Consider the following 26,523-nt stretch of genomic DNA (forward strand, 5'->3'; position numbering starts at 1 on the left):
TCTCTCTGCGGGGGGGCTGGGATAGTCAGTAAAGCGAGGCACAGCAGCTCCTTAGCCCAGCAGCTTGGGGACGTCACTTTTGTTATTTATGACCACTGTCTTCGGTGTGTGAAAAAGATGGACACAGAAGGATGAGTGAACGAGCTAACAAGCAATGAAAGAGGGAAAGAGAGTCAGCGGAAGGGGCAGCTTCTCTTCCGTGTAGTGAGGGATCCTATCTTTTCCGAGAACCCCTGGTAGGGTAGAGAAGAAGATGGCTTAGCCTTGTGTCTAGCTTGGGGCAGGATGGTCTCCGAGCTCTCCAGAAGGAAAGCTGAGCTCTCTGATCACTCGGTGTCCTCATGACTCGCCCCCATCTCCCATCTGCTGAGAATGTACGGTTCTGTCTACAGCCCTCTCTGAGGACATGAACCTCCCTTGGCTTCACTTGGCATTTTTACTCAGAGTCACTTGCTGTGCTAGGACCCAACTGCACAGTCAATGCCAGTTTCTAGCCTGCTGAGGGCTGCAGCTTTTCGTCCCTAAACCAAAAGTCAGACTGTTCATGGCAGAGTAGGCAAGTAGCAAACTCAGCAAGCACCTCAAGTACCCGTGGAAGCCTTGAGGGGACAGGCTCCCTGCATGTGACTCCCTGTGTGGTTTTGGTGAATTCACTTCATCTCTGCTAGTGGGCCTTAGCTGTAGCAAGATAAGTGTTGAAATACCTGCCCAGATTACTTCAACATTCTATTTTAAAACAATTATTTACATAAATTATTCCTAGAAGAATAAATGCTAGGAAATCCAGTCACATGATCCAGTATGTGCCTTGAATCTTTGAACTGAAGGAGATCACAATCGAGGTGAAATTGTACATTCAATATTGGTGACTGCCTGGGCGTGGGAACTCATCCTTTACAGCTCTTCCTTCCCCCTGACAATGCTAATCCTTCTCATCCATCCCTAGACCCTCACTACATGAAGAATGTCTCTCACACCACTTCTAACAACACTCCAAGTACTTCCCTCTATGCCAGGGAATCTGCCCAGCATTTTATAAACATTGGCTCACTAAATGTGTAGGTAATCATTTGTGATCTTGTGTGTCCATAGGTGGATGTATGTGTGTACTCACATTCATGTGTACATAAGTGTGACTGTGTGTATGCACGCACCAGTACGTGTGCACATATGTACACATGCATGAGGATATTGAAGAGTCCAAGAATAAGAAAATAAAAATGTAGATTCCAAAAATAAGAAGGTAGAAATAAAGAAATAGAAAGTTATAAGTCTAGGAGAATGAGAACAGACTGTCAGCAGCTTTCTCAGCAGATCAAGGATCATTCATTCACAGTGAACTATTTTCTCAGATGCTTGGGGAGCTTAGGTCATTTCACAACTAGCTGTTTTATTTACAAGGACAGAGCTTCTCCCTGCAAATTGAGAGTAGTGTCCTGGCCAACCCTGATAAACTACAGATGTGAACTGAGTTAACCTTTAGGAGACAGAGATACTGACCTCTGGGTTAGACACTGTCTCTGTTATGGAAAACTGGCACCACCAGAGGAGAGGCATGGAACTCCAGTTTACACCTGGAGGTACCAGGAGGCAGTGGACAAATACAATGGTTTAATTAATGAGCTCTGGTAATGGAGGTTGTAAAATATGGCATCAGTATCTGAAGATTTACCTTGAGATAGTGTGAAAAGCTTTCCACTGTCTTCTAAATTCTCAGCCTAAGAACCAGTTAATCCTAATTTATCAACCTTCTAGTATTACTAGCAGTCCCTTTCTGACTAATTGCTAAAGACATCTGTTTTCTCACAATTAGTGACTTTTGTTATAATCTTCTCTGAAACATATTTCATGATGGCTGCCTAGTTACCCACTGACATTAGCACTCACTCCTCTCATTAGGGTCTCTGCTGACCAACCCAAGGGTCAGGGCAAGGTTGTATAAATTCCTTTGCCCAGACCTAATGCTTGGTACCCTTACTATAAAAGGTGGGTTCAGAAACTAGTCCGGGCCTCAGCCTAACAAACACCATCTCTGGCTGTGGTCTCAGATAGCTAATAAGCTTCTGTGCCCCGTGGCGGTTTTGCTCTTTTTTTTTTTTAAATTTTAATTTTTTATTTTTAAGTTTGCTTCTGGTTTTCCTGGGATCTGGTTTCTGGAATCAAGTTTGCTTCTGGTTTATTAGACTTGGTGGTGTTCTCATCTTTGCGCTACCCCCCTGGACCCAACAGATATAGAGACTTGCTAACCGCTTCTTCCATGCTACCTACCATCATCTTTCAGGGGGATTTCCTGAAGCTTCAGCATCTATTCCAGACTCACGTGGGCAGTGGGCACTGGCAACTCCTCTGTTTTTTGCACAAATGTCCTGAGTTTAATTACAGGTAGGTATTACGCTCCTTCCCTGCCCCTTCCTGAACGATTACCCTCAGGGACTGTCATAGCGCTCCTCTAGTCACCTGGAAGACACACCCTACCTCACATAGTCTTCCTGGCTTGCTGACTGCAGACTCTCTGCTGGGTCTCCTCCACCCACTCTCCTTCACTGTTCCTCTGTTACTGAACTAATCTCCTAAGTGCTTTCCTTGCCTCCACATCTCTCTTCTCCTGTGCCTACTTTGTGAGTGAGCATGCCAAAGTGCTCTTTCTAATGCATGCATCCAATCTTGTCCTTCCCCTTGTTACCAAGGGAACAAGATGCATTGAATCTAAGCTCTTTCAGTTTTAGAAAAACAAACAAACAAACAAACAAACAAACAAAAGAATGCTTAAGGCTGCTTGGCCTGGCTCTTCCTCTCATATCAGCAACTTTATTCTCATTTGACCACCCAGCTAGGTCTCTTCAGATCTCTCTGTCATTGTCTTGACACCCTGTCACATTGTGTCTTTGCATAGTCTGGTCATTTTGTTTGGAAGGTTCCGTTTTTTCTTTTTCTGTGCTGGTGAACTGCTATTAACTTCAAGTTTCAAGTTCAGAGTCATCTTTCCTTTGAGTTCTCATTGATGCCCTTTGGGCAGGGAAGTCTTTATCCTACCACTCCTGGAACACATTTCCATTGTAGCATTTAACCACATGCACTTTGTTTATCTACAGGTCAATGCCACCAGCCAAGTATAGCTTCTCTGGGTGTAGGGTCCCTATCTTCTTCGTCTTTGGATCTCTAGCACCAAGTATGGTATTAGGCATATCTGAGGAACTTGGCAAATGCTTATTGAATGAATAAATGAATGAATGTTATATTGCCTCCCCAAACCAATCACTCTAGTCATAAAAAATGGGATGCTTCCGTTGACTGAAGCCAGCAGTGCTGAATGCAAATGTGTGGGGAAAACCAATCCTGCCAATCACATGGCCAACAGAATGAGGTGAATTATCAATGACAGAGGCAACCGTTTCATCTGGAGTTGGATTCAGGGGCAGCAGGTCAAGCCTGTACTTCCATGACTAGGCTTCAAGGGCAGTATGACAAGCTTGTACCTCCATGACTAGGCTTCAGGGGCAGTATGGCAAGCTTGTACATCCATGACTAGGCTTCAGGGGCAGTATGTCAAGCCTGTGCCTCAGTGGCTATTTTTAGCTTCTGGCCCCCTGTGGGGTTATACATACCCCTAGTCTAGCTGCAAGACGCTACGGTGTTCCCGGAATCTCAGGAAAAGGGGAAATGGTCTTTATTTGTGTCTCTACACTAGAAGCTTTCAAATGCTCTCAGGATTCACTAGTTAGTGCTGGTCACAGTCATAGCTCTGCGTCAAACTCTGCTAAGTGGAGGGGTGAGATCTGTGGCTGAGCTTAGGCAGGATTCCCTGCTAGGTTGGGGATGGAGCTATTTTCTATAGTCACATGGCAAAAAATAATGATCCCAAAATGATCAAAGTTTGACTGCTAAGAGAATGGGCGAATGGCATTGCCTTGGCAAGCTATAATAAGAAACAAAGAACAAGCCCATCAGCATCCTGCTTCAGTCACCAGGAAATGAGCACACATTCCTGCCTTCTGACCCCCAGTCCCTGAACTGCTTTGCTTGACGCTTCTGCCCATCTTTAAAGCCTCCTTTGCTACCCAGGCAGCCAGCTAGGAATGCTGGGAGCCTGATGTTTCCAGCCTAGGAACAGACCTTAACCAAAGGTCGTCCAGAGTGTTTTCAGCCAGATTGTATAGAAGTCCAGTTGTTTTCTGCTCTAGGAAACATACTCTGATATTTGCTATGCACAGGCTTCCAGAATGTTCCTAATAAAATTCAGTTCCCGTTATAGTGGCAACTGGCTTGACCGTACACCATTGACTGTTGCTTTTCTTTCACCGGATCACATCTTTAGACCATTATGGTGTGTGTGTCAACTGTTTTCATTTCTTAATTCAGAGCTAGGGTTTAGGCAATATCAAATAAAGGTGCTCTCTACCATATGGCCGCTCCTCCCTGAGTCTTTCCATCTGCGGGGAATGTGCTTCCTCTTCACCGTCTCAGCATCAATGCCAGTTTTAAAACTATAATTTTGTTAGTTATGAGCCATAATGGAAATATATGGCATGCAGTTCCAAAGGGGTCGTGACCCACAGGTTGAGAACCGCTACTTGGTCATATAATCAGTCAGAATCGGATTTTTGTTTGATCTAGGAATCTAATGATGATATTTACTTCATATTCCCACTAGGATTAAATTAAAGTATCTATATTTAGTCCCTTTCTTGGGTCATTTTATTTTTTTGTCTCAGGAGACTTGGAATAAATTAGAATGAAGAACATGCGTGAGTCTTACAGTTCAGTTGGGAGATGGGAAGTCTGTAAAGGGATAGGATTCTATTAACAGGTCCAAGAATAGAGGATGGTGCCCAACACACAGTTGTTTAAATGACCAACATAATGAGGGCATTCAGAAAGGAAGATAATTAACTTTGCAAAATAAGTAATGTCACCTATTTGTATGATCATCTTCTGGTAAATATAATAAATCGGACAGTAGCCAGAAAGTATTGGAAAATGCAAGAGTTTAGAAAAAGAAAGAAGGAGAACTAAAGGAAGGAAAGAGCAAAAATCAGATGTGGGGAGGAAGGCTAAGGGGAGGAAGGCCTGCAGATGGGAGGGTCCAAGGGACATCTCCTGCCTACCTGGCCAAGCGTGCACTCCATGCCACCCAGGAAGTCAGCCTCCTTCAGCCCATTGTGGTTGCTGCTGATGTCATGGACTTCAAACCGGAGACGCTGAACCTCTTCAAAGTAAAAGTCCACCGTAAACAGTTTGGAGTACACCGGGTTTATGCAGGTACGGATCACCTCCGTCCTGTCCACCTGAAAGAAGAAAGAGAAAACCCACAGGGATTAGGATTTTGTTATCAACCTTCAGGCAGATTAATCTTGTGGCACATCCCCGTGTTCCAAACTATAAATACCCTCCGGAGAGTCCTTAGGGCTGGCAAACTGAAACTCTGCCAGCTACTCCAGAGAATGAAATAAGTGTTGGTGCAGACAATTTTACTAGGCATGACAGTCTGAGGTTCTGTGTTTGGAGATTTCAATCATGCTATAGGGACTGGATGATGGAACAGAATGAGATCCTCGTTAGCGGAGGAGAGCCTGAGAGAACATCTGGGCTCAATTGGAAAGACATCTGTGATCAATTAATGATGTCTGCTGAGCACAGTGATGGCAAATGATAGGCTAGCTGTCTCATGTCAGCCAAGTCTACTCTAATAGCGGTTTCCATCTCAAGATTCCCAGGGCAGCGAAGAGGAAGGCCATGAGAATGAAGATCAAGCTGCCTTTGTTATCACATATGTCCATCAATAGGCGGGCATTCACCCATTCACTGCAATCCCTAGTCCTTCATTTCTCATCAGCGAACTGGCAACTAGAGGAGAGGAGGATGAGAGGCGGTTACTGTTCCAACATGCCATGAGCTGTCATTCTTCCTGTTTTTTGTCTGGCCCCTCCTCCCAGATCAAAATCTTTGAAGAGGTAGGTCTCAATACAAGAGTTTCCTGAGCTCTTCTGGAAGGGGCCTGTAGAAAGAGGACTGGGCAGGTGACAAGTGAGCAGAGAGATTCTGGCCCGCCCACACACATACATTGCAGTCTCTTCCCCTCCATCCATCCCGAGAGCTTGTGCTGGAACCTGCTGGCACCAGCCCTCATCCTTCCTTGCCCCCTCTCAGGCTTTGTTACTGCTTGTTTTTAAGATTTTAAAAAGTATTATTGTGCATGTGTGTCTTTGTGCGCATGTGTGTATACTATGTGAGAGCCGTGCTTGCAGACTCTAGAGGGCAGTGCTGTCTCCTGGAGTAGTTAATCGCCTGAGGTAGGCTTCCATTAAGTCATCTCCTCAGCACCTACTTTTAATTTTAAGACAAGGCCTTTCTGTGTAGGATGGCTGGGAATAACTATGTATCTAGACAGACCTGGAATGTATGGTAATTCTCTTGCCTCAGTTTCTCCCTGAGTGCTGGGGTTACAGGCATGCAATGTCACATCTCGCCTTTTGTTCCCATCTCTTGCCCAGTCAGATCAAAGGTGGTCATGGCATTTTGCTGTGATACTCCTAATGTCTTATCTGCCTGGGCTAGCTCTTTGCTCTTGTCCCGGGAGAGTTTAACTCTCTAGGGGCTCAGCTTCAGGGGCTGGGCTCTCTCTGGTTCTGTTATTAGTTTCCTGCCCAGACCTTGGCCACTATGTTTCTTCTCTTTTGCATCTGTCACACAAAGCCATTAATGTTCTTGGAAACCTGGAAAAAAAAATCTTCCAGCAGTTCCCAATGGGAGAGAGCGGTTCTTCATGCTCCACAAATCAACAGGAGCCCACTGCTCCTACAGCGTGCCAGCTTTCAAGTAGACTCGTCTGCTGACTGCCTCTCAAGTGCTGGTTCTTAGCACAAATTAGTCCACCACGTCCCTGCTTCCCCATAGGTAAGGGAAAACAACATCCTTCCAGAGAAAAAAGGCCTCAACCCTGTCATCCATGCCCGAGTTGCTCCACTAAGAGAGTCTTGCTCCATCTGTCCCTCACAACACTTGGTGCAACGTCTTGACCCTGGCCCTGGCCACCTGCCTCCTCATGCTGGATTCTGTCTGAGGGAACCTAAGGATGAGGGGCACCTGTTGTGCATACACAGGTGAACAATCCAGGTTCTGAGGAAAATGAAGACCTTGCCCTTGTTGTGTTGCGATGTGTGCATCAGAAGCCCTGTCTTAGGGCCACTGTGCTTAGGATTTTATAAGTTGTTGCTCAGATTGGTAGTTATTTAACTATTCTGACACCTCATGATTCAGCTCCTATTTTAGATGGATTTTACACTATACATAAACACATATGTATATACACATGTGTACATATATATACACATATATACATACATATACACTTAATACACACATATAAACTCATTTGGGGGCAGAGTTGATGCTTCCACCGACTGTGCCAGTACAAGAATTTGCTGGCATAATTTTTGACTGATTTTTTTTCTTGTTCTGAGTAATGGTGGACATCAGGTTACAAGCTTGTGAGTCACCAGTTAAAGGTGATGTGGAGATAGCTCTTTTCCTTCGCTCAGTGTGTTTTCCCCTCCAACTCCAGTGGATAAAGGGCTGTTTTCTATTCTCCATTTGGACAAGGATGTCAGAACAGCTGACAACCTTTCTTCATTCCTCTCCATGGCCAGGGGCTACCACAATAAGAGAGGGCAAACACTCCACAGGCCTTGTATGTCTTTTCAAGCCCTTCTGCATCTCTCATGGAATGGCTCCAATTGGCCCTGAGAGACCTGTTTTATTTTAACACCTGGGCCAAATGCATAAAGTAATGAATCACAAAACGAGAGTTAAGTGTATTCATTTGGTATCTTTTGATAGAGAAATTGGTTACAGGTAGATTTGACCTCTTCAGGGCCGAGAAAAGAATATATTCTCCCATTGTGATTGAACAAAGAGTATCTTGGACAGGCTCAAATGATGAGAGACAGGAGATGGAGACTCTGGTTTTTGTTACTTGAGTTAGACGCTTCAGTTGACACAAATGGGTCATTTTTTTAATTTTCAAGTGTAATTCACACACTAAAATATGGTTCATATTGGCATTAAGCTACACATCTCGATAGGCTACTCAAGGTGAGCCACCAGCATGTGACCCTATCCCATGGAAATGAGAAATGGGAAGAAATGAAGTAATACGTATGTACTTGTGGAGATCTGCAATAATAATCGGCAGCCACTTGGAACCCCAAGAGCAGAGTGCTCAGATGCAGAGGGAAGGCAGTGAGGAGAGTTCTCAGGAAGGTTCTAAGTTTTCTGCACCCCCAGGCATTACAAGAGATGCATCATCCTTCTGGAGGTTGAAGACAGAGTTCTCAGAGCAATGGCCTCGAGCAGCGCATGCTCCTCTGTGAGGGATGTCACATTCAAGGCAAGCATCTCTAAAGATCCTTACTAACTGGTACTATCAGCTCCCACAAGGGAACAGTCCTTAAAACCCCAACCCCTGACTCTGTTTTCATGAGTAGAGGGTGGGACCCAGCAGTGCAAAGTCTTAAAAGCTATCCAGGCAGAACTGCATCTCCTGTGGGCTGGGTTTGAAGGTGTGAGCAACCACTCTCTAGGCAGTTGCCCTGTGGATTTGGCCAGTCTTTGAGAAACAAGCTGTCCCCCTGTGAGGAGAGGTTCTTATTGTTGTTAAAGTGTGGTTTAATCTTGCTTGTTCTCTGCCACCGGGTTTGCAAAGGCATCAGTGCGTATCTAGCTCCCCTCTTCAGTCATCATCATGAATCCTATATCCATATTGCATTAGAATTCTCAGGACATGCTCATATCCATTTAAATAATTTATTTGTTTATGTGTGTGTCTATACTTGAGGGCACTTCTGCGGAGATCAGAGGATGCTTTGTAGGAGTCGGTTCTCTCCTCCTGTCCTGTGGGTCTGGGGAACTGAACTTGGCTGCAGGTGTCTTTACCCACTGATCCACGTCTCCAGCTCTCACGCACATCCATGTGCTAACTTGGGTTTTTGCAGCAACCGTGTGGGGTAGCATTATACTGTTTTCCACCTGAGATAATTCCTGGACATATGTGCAAGGTCCTAGATGATAATGTAGGCTCTTGATACTCAGCCTGATGATTGGCTGCATCACCTGGCCCTTATTTCATGTCTATTCATGTCCCTCATGGAAAGGCAAGCGTGTTTAGGTTATGGAGAGATGGGAAGAGAACCCAGCCTCAAATAATCACAGGTAATGATGCTTTGAAAACATTTCGTCTCAAATGGATTTTAATACAGTGACTTTCAAATAACTAATATTTTTCACATGGGCACTCATTTAAAACACTGCCAGTGTTACTGAGGCATAATTGTCACTAAGAGTAGTCAACATTTTTATAAAGTTTCTTTTCTGTGCGTGCTCAAGTATATGCCTGTAGACCATATGAATGCAGTGCCTAAGGAAGCCAGCAGAGGGTGCAAAACCACATGCTTAGAACTGGTGTTACAGGTGGTTGTGAGGGCCGAAAACCAAACCCAGGTCCTTAACAAGAATATCAAATACTCTTAATCACCGAGTCAGCTCTCCAGCCCCATGAATTCTTCTTTAAAGTGTGCAATTTAATGTTTTTTACATATACTCATATTTGTAAAACTATGGCCATGGTCAAGGCTGTGAACGCATCCCCATCTCTCCAAGCGTTCTCATTATAACCTCCTCTCAGCTCCCTACCACATCCTCAGGAAACTGGCATTTGCTTTCTGTCTGTAGAGATTGTTTGTAACCCCTGTATCATGACACAAACACTATGTAACAGGCATATTAACATGTACATATGCCATATATTTTTGTCTTTCAGCCAGCATATTTATTTTGAGTTTTGTCCATTGTTGTCATATGGCTTGTTCATCTGGAAGGTGGAAATAGCCTGTTTGGAAAATTCTCACATGCAATCAGGAGCTGAATTTGCTACTGAGAACCCACATGGGTAATGGGTGTGATGACATACATGTACTACCCCAGTGCCATGGGGAAGGAGGAAACAGGCAGCTCCTTAGGCTTGCTGGCCAGCCTAGCCTAATAGACAATCTTTGGTCCAATCAGATATCCTGTCTCAAAAATAAGGTGGATGGCTCCTGGGGAAAAATGCACAAGGCTGTGTTCTGGTCTTTGCAAGCATGTGCACCCTCATATAGGTGCACCTCCACAAACATGCACCCCTTTTTTGTGGGTTCCACAATTCCACTATTGGTCATTCAGAGGGTTTCCAGTTCTTGATTATTGCACATAAACCTGCAAGTCTCTTTATGTGCAAACCTTTGCATGGATGTGTTGTTTATCTTGTAGATCCACGCCTAGGAGTGGAAGAGGTGTATTTAACTTTTCAAGTTTGAGTAGGTAGGCAGTGCTTCCATTGTGGGTTTCATTTGCATTTTCCCTAAACCAATGATGCCTGAAATCGTTTCATAAGTGATTTGTCATCTGAATGCCCACTTTGGAAGTAGCCATTCAAATCTCTGGCAAGCAATTGCTTGGCTACTTATCCTTATGATAACAAGATTATATACTCAGCAGGAGAAAGAGAGCCAAACGTTCCTGTTTAGACATTGCTTACAAGTAAAAAGTTGGATTTGAACCCAGGCAGTTGAGCTCTGGAGCTGGCATGTTTAGCCTTGTTCATGTTAATCACTGGTCTTGCAAACCTAAAGCTTTTCTTCATAAATACCCTCCCACCAAGCTTCAGGACCTGAGTTCTAGTCCTAGGACCTACACGGGAGAAGAAGAGAACAGACGCCTGCAGGTCGTCCTTTGACCTCTGTGTGCACACTGGGACATGTGTGGTCCCTAATAAATAAATACAAAGTTAAAAATTCACTGGTGTGAGTGAGGAAGAGGGAAAGGTGGGCCCCTGTCCCTGAGGCCAGTCAATAATGCTCTGGAGTTTCTAGGAGAATACAAAACTTTGTTCCCAATAGACCCTGGTGAAGAATGACATCACAGACCAGAGAACTTGACCAGGGCTCCAAACTAGATATTTCCTCAGACTGAAATTCTCTAAGTATTCTTTTTTTCCATATTTATTCAGGGTGGATAGAGAGAAACTAATTTTCTCAGAATGAAGAACGGATAAGCTTAGGCACTAGAAAGAAAGGAGCTATTACAGACAGTTTTTCAAACCATATTAACTTCCAAGAGGGTATATTAAACCACATAAAATCCTGATACTAAAACAGATGGCTGGGCCGGCAGAAAAATACACTGCTCTGTCCCTGGACCTCAGCTGTCGCCCAGCACCTGCAAGAATTTGTGTCTCCGTTAAGCCACCCACCTAGAGGCACTTACTTAAAGCAATCCTGGAAAATGACTGCACCCTTCTTTCTAGAAACATCCAGCCAGGTGCCTCTCAGAGATTCCTCTCCAAACCAGCACTCTTCATCCGCCCTGCGGTAAAACCTCCCAGCCCTGTAGAGCAGGCTGAGCAGGCTGGGGAGGGGCTTTCTCCTACTGGCAGTTCACTGAGCCCCCCCTCCCTTCCTGTCCTCCGCCCTACACTCGATCACCTCTCGATATCAGAGCCTCTGGTGCTAGAGGTGTTCTGTTTTAGCGTCCTGGAATCAACTCTGCTGTTGAACACATAGCTGGATGTTGCTATCACAATGGACACACCCTGAGGCTTTGATATTGTTCAAAACAGCCAGCAGAACTGCACCACCTTGCCTGGAAGTGTGGTCCAAAATTTAGTTACATTAAGTGCTGCTCGGCTGGTGCCTTCGGAGACGCCTACAGTGTCAGCAATGGGCCTCGGGTGTCCGCTCCATCTAGTACCGTTCCTGTAGGCTACCAGCTCTATGAATTTGGAACATTCAATCGTGCAATGGGCTGGCATATACATGCAGCCTCAACTATGCCATCAGGTGCTGAGTGCCTCCGTCCTCCACAGTCCACTTTTCACTCTCACAGACACTCAGCTGGTCAGGCTCCAGTTTCCTGATTACTATTCCAAGCCCTATTGCCTCGGGTCCCTGCTCAGTTATCTCGGAGGTCCTGCCACTGTCTTAGAGTTGCTTGATAGAACTTTGCATGGTGTTCCAATACAGCCCAAACGGCAGCAACTAGCCACATGCGTCTTACTAAACTTAAATTGGGGCCAGTGGGACCTAGGAACTGATTTTTATATTTTACCTGAATGTAATTATTTTAGATGCAAATACTCGTGGGTGGACAGCACCGTTCTCGCCTGTGTCAGATCTGTCTCCCCGTGGCTTAATGAAAGCCTGTATGATCTGCATGCACTCGCATAATGAGGCTGGGGATTCCCAGATGGTTTCAATATAGGGCAGTAATTCTCGAGCCTTGCTGTATCTTAAAGCCGCTTGGGGGATTTCCAGACCAATTAAATTAAGATTCCCTAGGGCTGAAATGTAGGCACCAGCAGTTCATAAATCTACCTAGGTGATTCCAATGTGTAGTTAAATTTTAGAACCAGCACCTTATTATCGGCTGTGTTGACTCAGCTCCCAAGGGGAAGAAGAGTACGGACCAGGCCTACTCTTTGTGTAGACCTACTGTGGGCACCACACTTTTTACACTAAGACAATCCATATCTTTAGAGTTAGGGGAATAGTCTTGCTAGTGGATTTTGCTTGTTCCCTCCTTTCTCTGTGTAGCAAATTTGGCAATGACTCTATCTCCCACCCCACCACTCTGGCTTTTTCAAGAATAACAATACTTCCCCGGCCCCCTGTGTGCCATGTCACAGTGAGAGAAGCTTCTCAATATTGCTATTCCGGTGCACCAAAACATCTCCTGACAATTCCTTCAATGTCACCTGCACAGCTCAACAGGGACCCTTTACTGACCGCCCTCCCCCCGGGAACTCTGATCAGTTCTATGGTATTTTATGTTTTGCTATCCACCCATGAGTATTTAGTTTCCTAGGGACCAAACATTCCATAAAAATCCTGCTAATGTCAACAGAGGTAAATATGTGGCTGGTGGCTCCTAAATTTTATTGGCTTTTAAGATTTGGGAACTTCCATCTGTAATACCCATGGTCACCTCTCTTCAGCGGCAGTACCCTGGGCCACAGCCAAGTTCAATAGGGGCCACAAAACACATCTGCAGAGCAACTTAGTGTGCTCCATAGCTATGCTAACCACTTCACATACCTCTTCCCACATAGCTATCCCAACGTCATATGTTTTATGACGTCATATGTGTCTATGTTTTACACACGAGGAAAGGCTAACTGTGCGATTGACCCAACTATTAAATGATGGGATGTAGCTAGAATCTCCCTCGGAGCTCTTTCCTGAGGCATGACTCCACTCCTGGAGAAGATCAATCTATCCAGGTATCCCTCCCCACAACTCTCTCAGAAAAGGCCATTTTGATGGATCAGTGTTCCACATGCTTTCTGAGATAGGAACGACTATCCTATCCTGTCCAACTCCAGCTGGGCAACTGTCCCTTAGAAATCTGCTCAGTGCGGCTGCTGAGTGTCCAGCAGGGCCCTCTTGGGTTTTGGATCTTAAGTTTTCTCATTCTTCTTTCTCCTCCTGATGTATTTTACTCAAGTTCTTGAGTGTATGTGTATATGTGAGTGTGTGTGTGTCCATGTGTGTGCAGGTGTACTCACGCTTGTGAATGCATGCATGTGAAGTCAGAGGTTGACATCAGGATGTCTCATGACAATCTGACCAGTAGCCTAGCAAGCCTTTGGGATCCTCCTGGCTCCTCACGCTCTCCACACAGGTGTTCACTACTCACCAAGCTTCTGACCTGGGAGTTATGAGGTCTGATCTTAGATCCATCTGCTTGGGCAGCAAGCATTTTACCTGCCAAGCCTTCTCCCCAAGTTTGACTCCTCAAGTTCTTCCTATTTAGACAGGGACCTCTCTCCAATGGCTCAGGAGACATGCAGATGCTCCAGGCCCAACGTGCTTAAGAGAATCTACTGCAAAAGGAAGGATCCATTTTCTCCGTTTTAAATTAGCTGTCTTTGCCTGCTCACTGTGAAGAGAGGACAGAATGTTCCAGAATCAAGTGCAGGAATGCGGTGGACTGTGCTTACTCAAAGTGAAGCCAGGGTCAGATCTTGAGCACAGGGGAGCATGGGGCTCACCCCACTCAAGTGCAAAGCGGTGAAGCAGTGTTCATTTTGCACAGGATGTTGGCTATTAGTAGGATGTTCCCATTGTATGGACTCTGGCACCTCCGCAGAGTCCTCCAGAGAGGTCATTCGAGGCTGGAGAGCCTTGGTTTTCTTCTTCATTGGTATCACCAGACGAAGGTGTGAAGGTGAGATGGGTGGGGGTCCCTCAGCCCTCTTCCCTATGGGTATCCTGTGCAAGGTTCTGCAGCTATCCTGTAGCTTTCTCGTCTACCCTAACTTCTTTAGAATAATCATCCATTCTGCTTATGAGTCAATTCCTAATTGTGCTGATTGTGAATCAACCACAGGGTCCAAATGGACCCGTTCAGGGTGCTGCAGGGTAAGGAAAAACAGGTTAAGTTATATGCCCACTGCCCTTGCCCATGGGACTCTGTTATCTGTCACCTTTTCCTGATGGCTCCAACCAGGGAAACAGGTCACCTTCCCAGTGGTTTATTTTGTTGTTTTTGTTTTGAGATATGATCTTACTATGTGGTAGTCTGGGCTGACCTCAAACTCACAATTTTTCCTTGGCTTTCTAATGCCTGGATTACAGGCATGAACCACAGCACCCGGCTTCGTCATTTAAAAATTTCTTATTTATTACGTTATTTTGTGTGTATGGGTGTTTTTGCCTGTGTGTATGTCTGCACACCACATACATGCCTGGTGCTTGAAGAGGCCAGAAGAAGGTGTTGAAACTGAAACTTGACACACAGATGGTTGTGAGCTGCCATGTGGGAGTTGGGAATCAAACCTAGGCCTTCTGGAAAAGCACATAGAGGTTTTAACCACTGAACCACCTCTACAGCTCCTCAGATTTTGAATGTAAGCCATTGACAGCAGTCGTTTTAGGTGTATTATTGAAGCTGAGAACGGTGGGTTTCTCCTGCCCTTTAATTCTGAGCCATTAGTGGGAACACAGAGTCCGGAAGGTACTTCTGACTGTCTGTGATCCTTGTGAGAATGATCCCTCAGCAATGTCATCAGGGGGCAGTCAGGTGGCTCCCTGCCACATGGATGTAATTCCGTGGGTGTTTTCTGATTCCATTTTCAGAAGAGGGAACTATAACCTACAGAAATTGAAATTATGATCCGAAATTTCTCTAGCTACACATCGACAGTTGAGTTATGCTGGTTCCTTGACTTCTGAGGCTTGTTCTCCACCTCCCCCAACTCTCTAGTCCATGACTTTCTATACAACATACCCAGAGGACCTGGTAACCGGCATTAATTCTAAACATAAATGCATGCATACATTCATTCAGCCTTCGGCGGGTTTTGTCAGTGAAAGCCAACCTCTTACAACAACTGAAACAAATTAGAAAAGAAGAAAAAATTCCTTGAAGGAATCAACACTGTGGAAGCAGGCAATGCCAGGAAGCAGGGTCCCCGCAACGGGCCAGGTTATTCACCTTTACTATATGAACAATGTGGGGAAAGGACCTCAAACTACGTCAGACTGGGATGGCCAACTGACCATAAACTGCATGGGTGGGTGTCATGGGTGTCCTCAAAGAAAGATGTTTAATAATTCAAAGTCTCAGTGACTCTGGCCAAAACATTAGCCCTGTAAGCAGCTATCACTAAAGGCTTCTGCAGTTAGATACACTGAGAAAGTGTTTTCCACTGTGTTCAGATCTCAGAACATAATCAATCAGGATACCTATGTTAAAATCTGTTGCCCTCTGGCTGGGCAAGGTGGTGCACACCTTTAATCCCAGCACTCGAGAGGCAGAGGCAGAGACAGATGGATGTTTGAGGTCAGACTGGTCTACACAGTGAGTTCCAGGGCAGCCAGGGATATCCAGAGAAACCCTGTCTTGAAAAAGAGATTTGAGTCTGCAGTAAATAAATATTCTGCCTTTTCTAACGCTTCCATACATATTTATCCCTCATTTTTCTTCTTAAAATATATACATGTTGATATCAAAACATTTCAAGGAGTTTGTACCAAAATATTAGTAAATTAGGTATCTGTTTAATATCTTGGGTATTTTCTGAGTAAAAATGTTAAAAAAAAATAAGTTAAACCAGTTAATTTATGTATCCTTCATATACTATCAGAAACCATAGCTTGTTCAATATTTTCATATCAAAGCAATAAACAAATGATTATTAGCTTATGAATGCATAAATACTAAACATATGATGTTTATGTTTTATATAAACACATGTTTATGTTCCAAAAGCTCCTGCCTCTAATATTCCTTGTTGTCTCTCCTGACCAAGTTCTTCTCTCATCTCCTCCCTAAACTCCACCAGAAGCCACATTCCAGTTACAGGTTACCATAGTTTCTTACTATCGTGACACTTTAGCCCAAAGATGAGAAGGCAGTTGGTAGAAACACCTAGGTTTCTGTGGAGTAGGGCCTGGATCTCAGTGTGTACACAGAGCCTACTGGCTTTTGTCTATGCTTGGTGGGGTCACACAGCTTTGTCAGGTGAGTGTCACATGACTTGTCCACGTGACAAATTGGAGACACCCAGGTAGCGGTCACTAACTGTACACCTGGATTTTGTCACCACAGAGGCTCAGTAACCCACACCTAATCCTTTTCATGTTCACCCGTGATTCTTTCTCTTTCCTAGTTTCTGGAACACTTACTCTGGAAGTCGGAAACTTTCAGTTTTATACAGCTGCTGCTTTAAAGGTCTCAGTTGTGTGAAGTGGATGAGAGGAAACACTGTGGGGTGCACACCCCGAGTTTAGGAGCACAGTGGGGTGCACACCCCGAGTTTAGGAGCACAGTGGGGTGCACACCCTGAGTTTAGGAGCACAGTGGGGTGCACACCCAGAGTTTAGGAACACAGTGGGGTGCACACCCAGAGTTTAGGAACACAGTGGGGTGCACACCCCGAGTTTAGGAACACAGTGGGGTGCACACCCCGAGTTTAAGAGCACAGTGCGGTGCACACCCCGAGTTTAGGAACACTGTGGGGTGCACACCCGGAGTTTAGGAACACTGTGGGGTGCACACCCAGAGTATAGAAGCTGCAATCTCTTTCTTGAACACTAGAATGTTCTAGACTATTACAGGTGATAACTCCCTCTTCACTCAGATAATTTAAGCTGTTCCATATATCACCAAAATCTCCAAATGTTCCACTTTTTAAACACCGGAAATGGTCCCTGGTGGACAAACAGGATCTGTAGTCAGAAGATTAATTTCAGTGGAGTATTAATTCATGAGCAGCCATTCAGGTAAAATGAATCATCATGACAACGACCCTAAGATTGTCATCAATAATGGCTCTATTAGAAGAGGTGAAAACGTGTTTTTTCCTTTTCCCGTTTTTAACTGTGCCACCCAAAGGCTTAAATAAGTACATATGTCTTGTCACAAATCCATTGTTTTCAAGTCTCGCCTCGAGGCATCTCCCACGCATGTGTGACATCACTCCTGCTCATCCTTCATGGCTCTGTTGGCACACCGAAGAGCTTTTGCTGCTGGGCCCTTCACAACCAACACTGTCAGTAAGCCAGACCAGGTCTGTGAGTGGTGGTCCTGTCAATCACACCATCATCACCATCAGCATCACTGAAATGATCATCAATTACCAATCTGCACCACACATGCGCACTGCACAAACATGAACCTTGCAATCTGGTGCTAGCGAAGCCTCCACAAGTCAAGCTGTTGCTTTATAGTAAATTTTTCAAGTAATAACTGGAGTTCTCTGAAGGTCTACACAAGTTCTGTGCTAAATTTCTGATATTCATTGGCTCTGTGAAACTATGAAATAGACTTCTGTTTGCTTCTTGCTTACAGGGCTAGGGATTTCCAAAAATGTAACTCAAAATATATGTCTTTGTTACATACAGGGTCTACACGTGGCCTTCCAGAAACTGCTTTTCCCTTTTGATAACAACTAAACCATTTCTTTCTTACATCTTATTTATTTTTATATAGCAAATTCTTTTCTAAACTTTAATTTCTATGCATTAACTCGGGGAAAGCATAATGAATTTATGTGATTTTTTTTAGGTCTGGATGAGGCCCTACAAGTTCAGTTTTACTCTCGGCTCATGCATCCATTTCATAGCAGAGTCCAAAGGTATGGTAGAGGCTCTGCTCAGGGTTGAAAGCTTGGGACACACAGGGAGACATTCTGTGGGGTGGCAGCTGGGACTTATGGAGTCTTGCACTGGAGGCTCTCCTGCCACAACTCAGAGAAAGAGAGAGAGAAACCAATGTGCTCATAATGAGCATCTTCAGATGAACAATGTGTGTGCTAAATGCAAGTGACTTTTCACTGTCATCATAAACAGTTTTGCTAATCCAGTGTAGACAATTTATTGATCTGGCAGTTATTACAAGAGATGGGATAAATGTTTCTCAAATATGTACAAAAAGACATCAAACTTTTAGGAGTTAACAGGCATGGACCAGAATGAAGCCATTTTGGTTCCATAAGGGCTAAGATCTTCCAATATTAGAAAGATCAAATAAAATTAATCAAAAAAAGATCAAGGAATTATTTAGTGGGCAGGGAGCTGAGACTTTCTGAAAAATAGATTCGAGGTAGGAGGAATGATTTAAAATGCATGCTGTTTCTCCTAAAACTGAGTATATTTTTTAATAATTCATTTTTATTTTATGTGTATTGGTATTTTGCTTTCAGGCATGTCTGGGTGGGGGTGTCCGATCCCCCGGAACTGGAGTTGCAGACAGTTGTGCACTGTCAGGTGGGTGCTAGGAATTGAACTCTGCAAGAGTAGCCGGCATTCTTAACTGCTGAGCTATCTCTCTAGCCCCACAATTTGGAGTTTTAATTCCATAACTGGATTCAAATGTGGGCTTTTCAGACCCAGGCTTTGATTGCAGGAGAGTGACTAGGTTTGAGCCCCTATAGAAATCTATATCGTGGTTTGGAATATCTCTGGCTTGTCTCTAGCCTGCTACAAAGTATGTGCACAGACGCATCTCCAGAGCAGAGGGAGTGAATTAACCATGTTCTTGCTTCTCATATGTTTAATATTCTGATGGCTTGGAGCCTTGCTGACCCTGGAATATTACCCTTCCCAGATCTACTAGTTCTTAGAGACAGGCCAGTTTATCTATCAACCCATGAGTGCCCTCTCATACACAAACCAACCAACCAACCAACCAGGAGCCCACCTTCCAAGTACCTCCTTTACCACGTCCCCTTGCTCTACCCCGAGGCTAGGTATCAGACCAACAGACTTGGCTCTTTTGCACAGTAGCCCTAGTTGTAGTTTAAACTAATTACCCCATCTCAAACGACTTACCCCACAAGGACTGTTTCTCTCCATAGAAGCTACAATAGAGACTCCGGGCAGTGGAACGACTGATCCTGCCTGAGCCCTCCTTCCCTTCCTCCCCATTCTATGGGATGGAAAGGTGGAAATTTTTCCTCCAGTGATGGTCTTTTCTATGTCTACATGCCTTGCCACACCAGATTAAAACAAGTCAGGAAATAGTTAATAAACAATGCCACAATGAGGTTGCAAATTTAATAGAATGAACAAAAATTTGGGGATCATGTTATGGATTTAAATTACCTTTCACAGGGCTGGTGATTTAGTTCAGCTGAAAGAGTACTTCCCACTGGAAATAGAGACGCAGGGCTTTAATTCCAGCACTTGGAGGCAGTGGCAGGTAGAGCTCTGAGTTCAAGGCCAGACTGGTCTACAGAGTGAGTTCCAGGACTGTCAGAGTTACACAGAGAAATTCTGCCTTTGAAAAACGAGAGAGAAAGAGAGAGAGAGAGAGAGAGAGAGAGAGAGAGGAAGAAGGAGGAAGAGGAGGAGGAGGAAGAGGAAAAGGGAGGGAGGGAAAAAAGGAGGGAGGGAGGGAGGGAGGGAGGAAGAAGGAAGGAAGGAAGGAAGGAAGGAAGGAAGGGGAAAAAAGAGTTCTTCCCTAGCATTGGCAAAGCTCTGGTTTTAATCCCCAGCATCATACAAAACATCATGGCAGCAGAAAGAGCAGAAGTTCAAAGCTGTCCTTGACTATATATAAAGTTCAAAGCCAGCCTGGACTATATGAAACTCTGTCTCAAAAAAAATGTTTTTTTTTCACCCTCTACAAGCAACAAAGGAAATATCTGACATTTATTGAATCTCTACTACATACTGTCTTATACTTTATACCACTTTGTATTCTAGAACAAAACATCATTGCAAAATGGATACAAGAAATATCTTCAATCTAAATGTGAAGAAAGCGACACTTGAAGGAGTTAAGGGATTTGCCAAGGTTGCTCACTCTGCCCTTGGTAATATTGAACATGAATCAGATGTCATTCCCGAGCTTGCCTGCCTGCCTCCTCTCCCTTCTTCCCTTCCTTATTTCTTTCCTTCCTCCTTTCTTCCCTTCTTCCCTTTCTCCCTTCCTTCTTTCTTCCCTTCCTGCCTTCTTTCTTTCTATAATTCTTTATGTTTATCTCTCTTCATACCAAATATGACTGTCAAAATGGTATCCCCGATTCTGCTCCAAGATCACAAACACAGCAAATGGGAAAGGATGTGTCTATCTCTTTTTCACAGAACTGGGTAAGTTCCTTGGGACAGACACATGCTTGAACTGATGGTTGGAAGATTACAGCCAAATCTGAGAACATAGCATAAGTCCCTGAAGTTCACATTATCACTACTCCTTTGAGATGGCTCAAGGATTACATAGGTGTTTCTGACTTGGTCTCAGGGAGGAACTCTTTAATATAGAGCTATAATTTAGCTCTATAATCTAATCTAAAGGCTTGGGGATTGGCATTAACCATGGATTAATTCTTAGGCTTTGATTTTCTTTTTTTACTACTGAATTTCTAGGTCATTATCCAAGCTCAAATGAACTAGACAAACTAATGGCTTCCAACCTGATGTCTCAGACAAGGCATCTCCCTTACTAGACAAATTAATGACTTCCAATCTGATATCTCAAACCCAGGCATCTTTCTTTAACATCAGCCACATGTACCATAACAGAACTGCTCCTGCCCTGCTCTGAGTAGAGCACAGAGATTCTACCCAAAGGAAGGGACAAAGGTGTGTAGGAAAGAACTGGTAATCCTTAGCTCAAAGCTTAGAGACCTCTAAAAGCCTTGTTGGCACCCAGGAGATCTTAATAAAGAGCAATTAAAAGAAGACAACAAGTCTCCTAGTGGTGCAGCCAGCAATTTTACTGACAGAACCAGGAAAAGGGAAAGCTTCTTATCTCTAGGGATCAGGAATGCTGTGTGTGTGCCCTATGCTGAATGACTCAGGTAGAATTGAAGTGGGGTTCAGGGTAGCCTTGACGGCATCCCCAAGGCACACACAGATGCCTATACTCAACAGAGAAGACTTCACAGCTCAACTAACTGAAGTACATTAAGCAAAATATTGAGTCAAACATGGGATGACCAGAAAAATTCTGTGCCCCAGGGATAACTAAAGTCACCCTGTCCTGAGCAGAGCAGCAGGATTGGAGATGTTAGCTTTTGGGGGAATTCTCAGAATATGGATCTCCTCCATTGATGAAAATACATATGCACAGAGTATTTTTCAATTACTTACTTAGAATGTTGTCTATATTGTATGAGAATATGATGTTTGAAGGTGAAACCATCTTCTTGCAATCATAAGGGATGTGATAGTTAATTTACTGTGTTGGGCCATACAGTATACAGATATATACATGCATATACACAGCACACAAATCATGTATAGAAATATGTACCTTAGCCTCTACCAAACTACTCTGAGACTTTTTGCAATTATACCAGACAGTAATCTTGAAACTTAACCATCATTTTAGTTCCATAGGAGCCCATAAAAAGAACATAGCCCCATGACAAATTCTAGAAGACAATGTCACCTCTCCCAACAAAGTTTGTCCTCAGGGTTAGGGACATCTATTAGGGGTTGATTACAATTGGTATAGGGTTGGGGGTTGGAAATTATGTAGGTTCACGGATTTCTTTTGGAAAAAAAGAATTGGATGAGCTAATAGGTAGATTAGTGTGAGCTTACTCACACTAATAATAACAGTGAGTAATAGAGTGAATACTTGTGAGCTATTTATAGACAATTTATATTGGTATAGATTCTTGTATATTGATACAAATTCAAATTATATTTGTTATATTGAATATGCTCCTATTTCTGTTTACAATATTTGTATGCCTATACAAAGTTATTTTGTCATATTGTATGTATACATGTTTCTACCTCTACTTAAGATACTTTGTATATTGGTGCAATTTTAGGATATATATATATATGTACATATATACATATGTATGTATATATGTACATATATATATATTTTAGTTTTTCGAGACAGGGTTTCTCTGTAGCTTTGGAGCCTGTCCTGGCACAAGCTCTTGTAGACCAGGCTGGCCTCGAACTCACAGAGATCCGCCTGCCTCTGCCTCCCGAGTGCTGGGATTAAAGGCGTGTGCCACCACCGCCCAGCTAGGATATATTTATTATATTGCACTAAACATTTTTACCTCTGATCAGGATACTTATACATTGTTTATAGTTTTCGATGCCATTGTCCTCATTTGCTGCACATTTTTTTAATATTCTAATATGAAGCCTTAGTCTTTAAGCTATATAGGTATCAAGAGTTATTAGTCATCCATGTTTGTCATACTTATAGTTAGACTAGTCAGGTTCTTTTGATACATAGAGATTGTATTTTGCATAGACAGCTAATCTTCAACTACTTCAAAGAACTGTAGAACATGGCATTCCAATAACTTAGGGTTCTGTTGATGTGAGACACAATTGCTCCTGGTAGCACCAATCTATTCCTGAGAATGTTGAGCACCTAAGATACTCCTCTTGGAGCTTGTTTTCTTCTTGGCAAAACTGGCCTTTGGGCAAAGAACTGCCCATGGCCTTGCCCACTGACAAAATGCATGGTGTCCAGACTGGACAAGCAGGTTATAAGAAAAAATGATTACCAAACCTTGCTAAGACAGGATAAGATAGTTTTGAAATTTTTCCTGCCTCTGAAAATGGTCTGCCAGTTATTCCGGGCCTCAGCCAAAGTTGGTTGCTCCAACATTGCAAATGAGACTTTGGGTGATTGCCCAGGTAGCCAGTTATCTCTGTCATTTATTGCACCTTTTGGAAGTTGCCTGATTGCACTTTCTGTTTACTCAAGTAATATTATTTCCCTTCTCAGGTCTTTGATGGGGTTGAAGACTACATAATCATAGTTACTTTCCTCTCATGACTTAGCCAAGCCATTTCTAATACAATATTTAGATTCTTTCGGATAGGATAACATTAAAAACAGCCTATGTTTCCTGCTTGATGTTGTTCATGCTGGTTGTAATTATAATTTTTATACTTGATATTTGTGCTTATTGTATATAGTTTTGTATTAGACTTAAAACTCTTTTATTTTAGACAGAAGGGGGAGGTCTGTGGGAACTCCTTCAGTAAATAGTCTTTAAGATACTGGCCCGCTCTGGGCATGTTCAAATGTAGTATATATACAGACGTAAAAATGTGTGCAGCCCCTTGCCTGCTGGATTCAGGTCCTGTTTCCTGCTAATGAAGAGAACTGCTGATCTGTGAGTCTACTCCTAAGTAAAGGAACGTTTATTATAATCCATTCTGGGCTAGTGTGGGACTATTTTATTATAATCGCTAACAGTCAAAGAGGCATCTTTTCTTTTTCCTTTAAGTCTATATTTATGTAACTTACTTAAAATAAATATACAATAGGTAAACCTTAATAAAATTAAATGATGAGAATTTTAGAGTACACATGCTCTAAAGACAATTCAATAAAATCGAAGTAAATAATTAAGAATGGTTCAATCCGGAATTCCTTGATAATTGTTGTGGTATAGGAGAAATGAAAATGAGAATCTCAATAAGTCTAGAAATGAAATGGAAAAAATGCATCTTATAAAAATCACAGAACTCAGAAAAACAACTACATTTTAGTAGTCTTACTTATCTCTACTGCAGAAAAATGAAAACTAAAAATTCAGAAACAGTGATCACTATAAGAAACTAGATCAGTAAATAGATTAAAAGAGGCTGTGGACTCTGAAAAGGAAAAAAACATATCTTTTCAAAAGAGAAGAGAAACAGAAAGAATAAAAAGTTCTAGGTGTGGTGGTGCATGCCTGTAATTCCAGCACCTAGGAGAAAGAGGCACAAGGATCACAAGTTCAAGGCCAGCCTGGGCTACATAGTAAATTCTAGATCAGACAGGGATACATAGAAATATTCCACTAAAAATATTTCCAAACAAAACCCACAAACAAGAAACAACAATGAAAGGGCAAAAACCCAGCAAGAGAGCTAGGGAGATAGTGCAGTGGATAGTGTTTTTGTTGTGCAATAATGAGGACATGAATTCAAACCTCGAGCATCCATGTGAAAGGGGGCTGGGGTAGTGTGAGTCTGAAACCCCAGCACCAAGGGAGAGTAACTGAGGAATTCTTGTAGCTTGATGGTCATCCAGTTCATCCAGCTTCTGAGTTCCAGATTCAGAAGAGATCTGGTCTCAGATAAGGATGGTAGTTATAGAGGAAAATATCTTATATTCTAATATTGACATTGACCTCTGGTCTCAATCTGTACATGCATAGGTGAGTACACACCACAACACACTACACACACACACACACACACACACACACACACTTACACCACACATAGGAAACCCAAGGGAAATCCTTTGAAAAACAAAATGAATTAGACCAAGACCTCACAGTCTGCTTACAGATGAGAGGGAAAGTACAATGGCAGATGCAGCAAAGATGAAAAGAATATTATGTATAAATTATTTCCCAGAGAAATGACTTTTTAAACAATATACAATCTTTTTAAACAAACTATAAGCTACTTAAATGCATCTAAGAGAAACAGAAAAGCTTGAACAGACCAGTAAGTATGGACAAGCCTGTGAAGGTGACTGGATCCACTGTGGAAAGGGCACTGGGACCAGATGGGCTCACAGCTGAGGTTTATTTAACCTTTACAGGGTGGGTAATTATGGTGTTACTCCAACAGTTCCAGGCCAGACCGAAAGCCAGGCAGCTCACTAATTAATTTCAAGGCACAAGCAAAAATTTAATAGCAAAACTCAATAAAGAACAGAAGAAAATAGCAAATATTTTCAGTATATACCAGCCCCATAGGGAATATCAGTGCAAAACTGTGGTAAAAGGGAATTGGGTTCCAATTCCAATTGTGGTTCCACATGACCACATCTACAGCCGTGAAAATGATGCTGAGTGAGAGATGGAGGGCTGGAAACCACTTAAAACAACCAGAGAAAAATCACATCTAAAGACAAATCACAACTAAATAGGATAAGCAAAACAACGAGATTATTACAATTAAAATAAGCAAGGAGTAGGAAAGCTCATTATTATTCTTATTCCTGTCTAGACTACCATTTGAAGGCAATATGAAAAGAATATGTTAACATAGGCAGACACTTACAAAAAACGAGCTAAAATGATTCCTTGCTGCTGATTATAGGACTGTACATCTATTAAGAGCCAAGACACTCAATAAGTCTGTCAGGCTTCATAAAAACGGTTTGGCAAATACTCAGGAATGGATATGGGAATGCTAGTATATTTATTACCATCAATTTAAAAATGTAAATATCATAAATATGTTTTTATATTTATTTAGTATTAAATTTTCATTCAAAATTTGCAAGAATAAAAACAATCCCATCCCTTTTACCCAGTTTCCCAACAGTAACTCCCTGCAATAAAAGTGCAATGACTTGATATTCAGTATTGCTAAGCCTTTCATTTGCCGTTTATAGCAACTTCTGAGAGAGCCAAACCAACGCCATGGCAGGCTCCTAGTGACCTTGTCAGAGTCTTCAGTTTTGGTTCACTAGGAATGAACAGGCTGAGAAAGTAGTTCTTGGGAAAGCCTTAACCCAGGGGCAACCAACCAGGGGCCAGTCCACAGCCTGGTGCTAGCTTAAGAAAACTAGAGAGAGCTCCTCCCACCCTGCAGCTGGACCGCCCCTAACCACTAAAACCAGCAACCAATCCTATAACAACCCGAGTCCCTTGGAACTCTTCTCACCAATCATTCTAAAGACTAACTCACCCACCCCGGAGTTCTCCTAATTCCCCTTGCTTAAAAGGGGCCTGCAAGCATCACCGGGTCTCTCCATTTGCTCATTTGCTTGATGGCTGACCCCTTGCATGCATGGATAGTCTCAAAAAATAAACGCTCTTACTGACTTGTGTGACTGGTGATCTTTTTGTGGATCTTCTCACTGACCCTAAGAACTTCTACTCTTTCCATCTCTTCATCTTGTGTGTGTGTGGGGGGGTTGTGTTCGTGTGTGTGGATGTGTGTGCATGTCTGTGTGTACACACTTGGGTGTCACCCTTCCTCAGGCACCCATCCACCTTGTTCCTCATGACAGCATCTTTCATGGGCTTGGCCCTTGCCAACT

General features: G+C 43.1%; 1 protein-coding gene across 3 annotated transcripts in view; it reads right to left on the bottom strand.

Annotated features, from left to right (window-relative positions):
* Cpne4 (copine 4) overlaps nt 1-26,523 on the bottom strand; it is a 464,454-nt gene that overhangs the window by 147,306 nt on the left and 290,625 nt on the right. For all 3 annotated transcript variants that reach the window (XM_041677389.1, XM_041677391.1, XM_041677390.1), the window contains exon 3: nt 5,106-5,285. In XM_041677389.1, coding sequence (XP_041533323.1) covers nt 5,106-5,285 — 180 coding nt within the window. The remainder of the gene's footprint in view (nt 1-5,105; nt 5,286-26,523) is intronic.

The sequence above is a fragment of the Microtus oregoni genome, unplaced genomic scaffold (genome assembly GCF_018167655.1).
Source record: "Microtus oregoni isolate MIOR12 unplaced genomic scaffold, Mior012 000028F_ref0000031, whole genome shotgun sequence".
In the NCBI taxonomy this organism is placed as follows: domain Eukaryota; kingdom Metazoa; phylum Chordata; class Mammalia; order Rodentia; family Cricetidae; genus Microtus; species Microtus oregoni.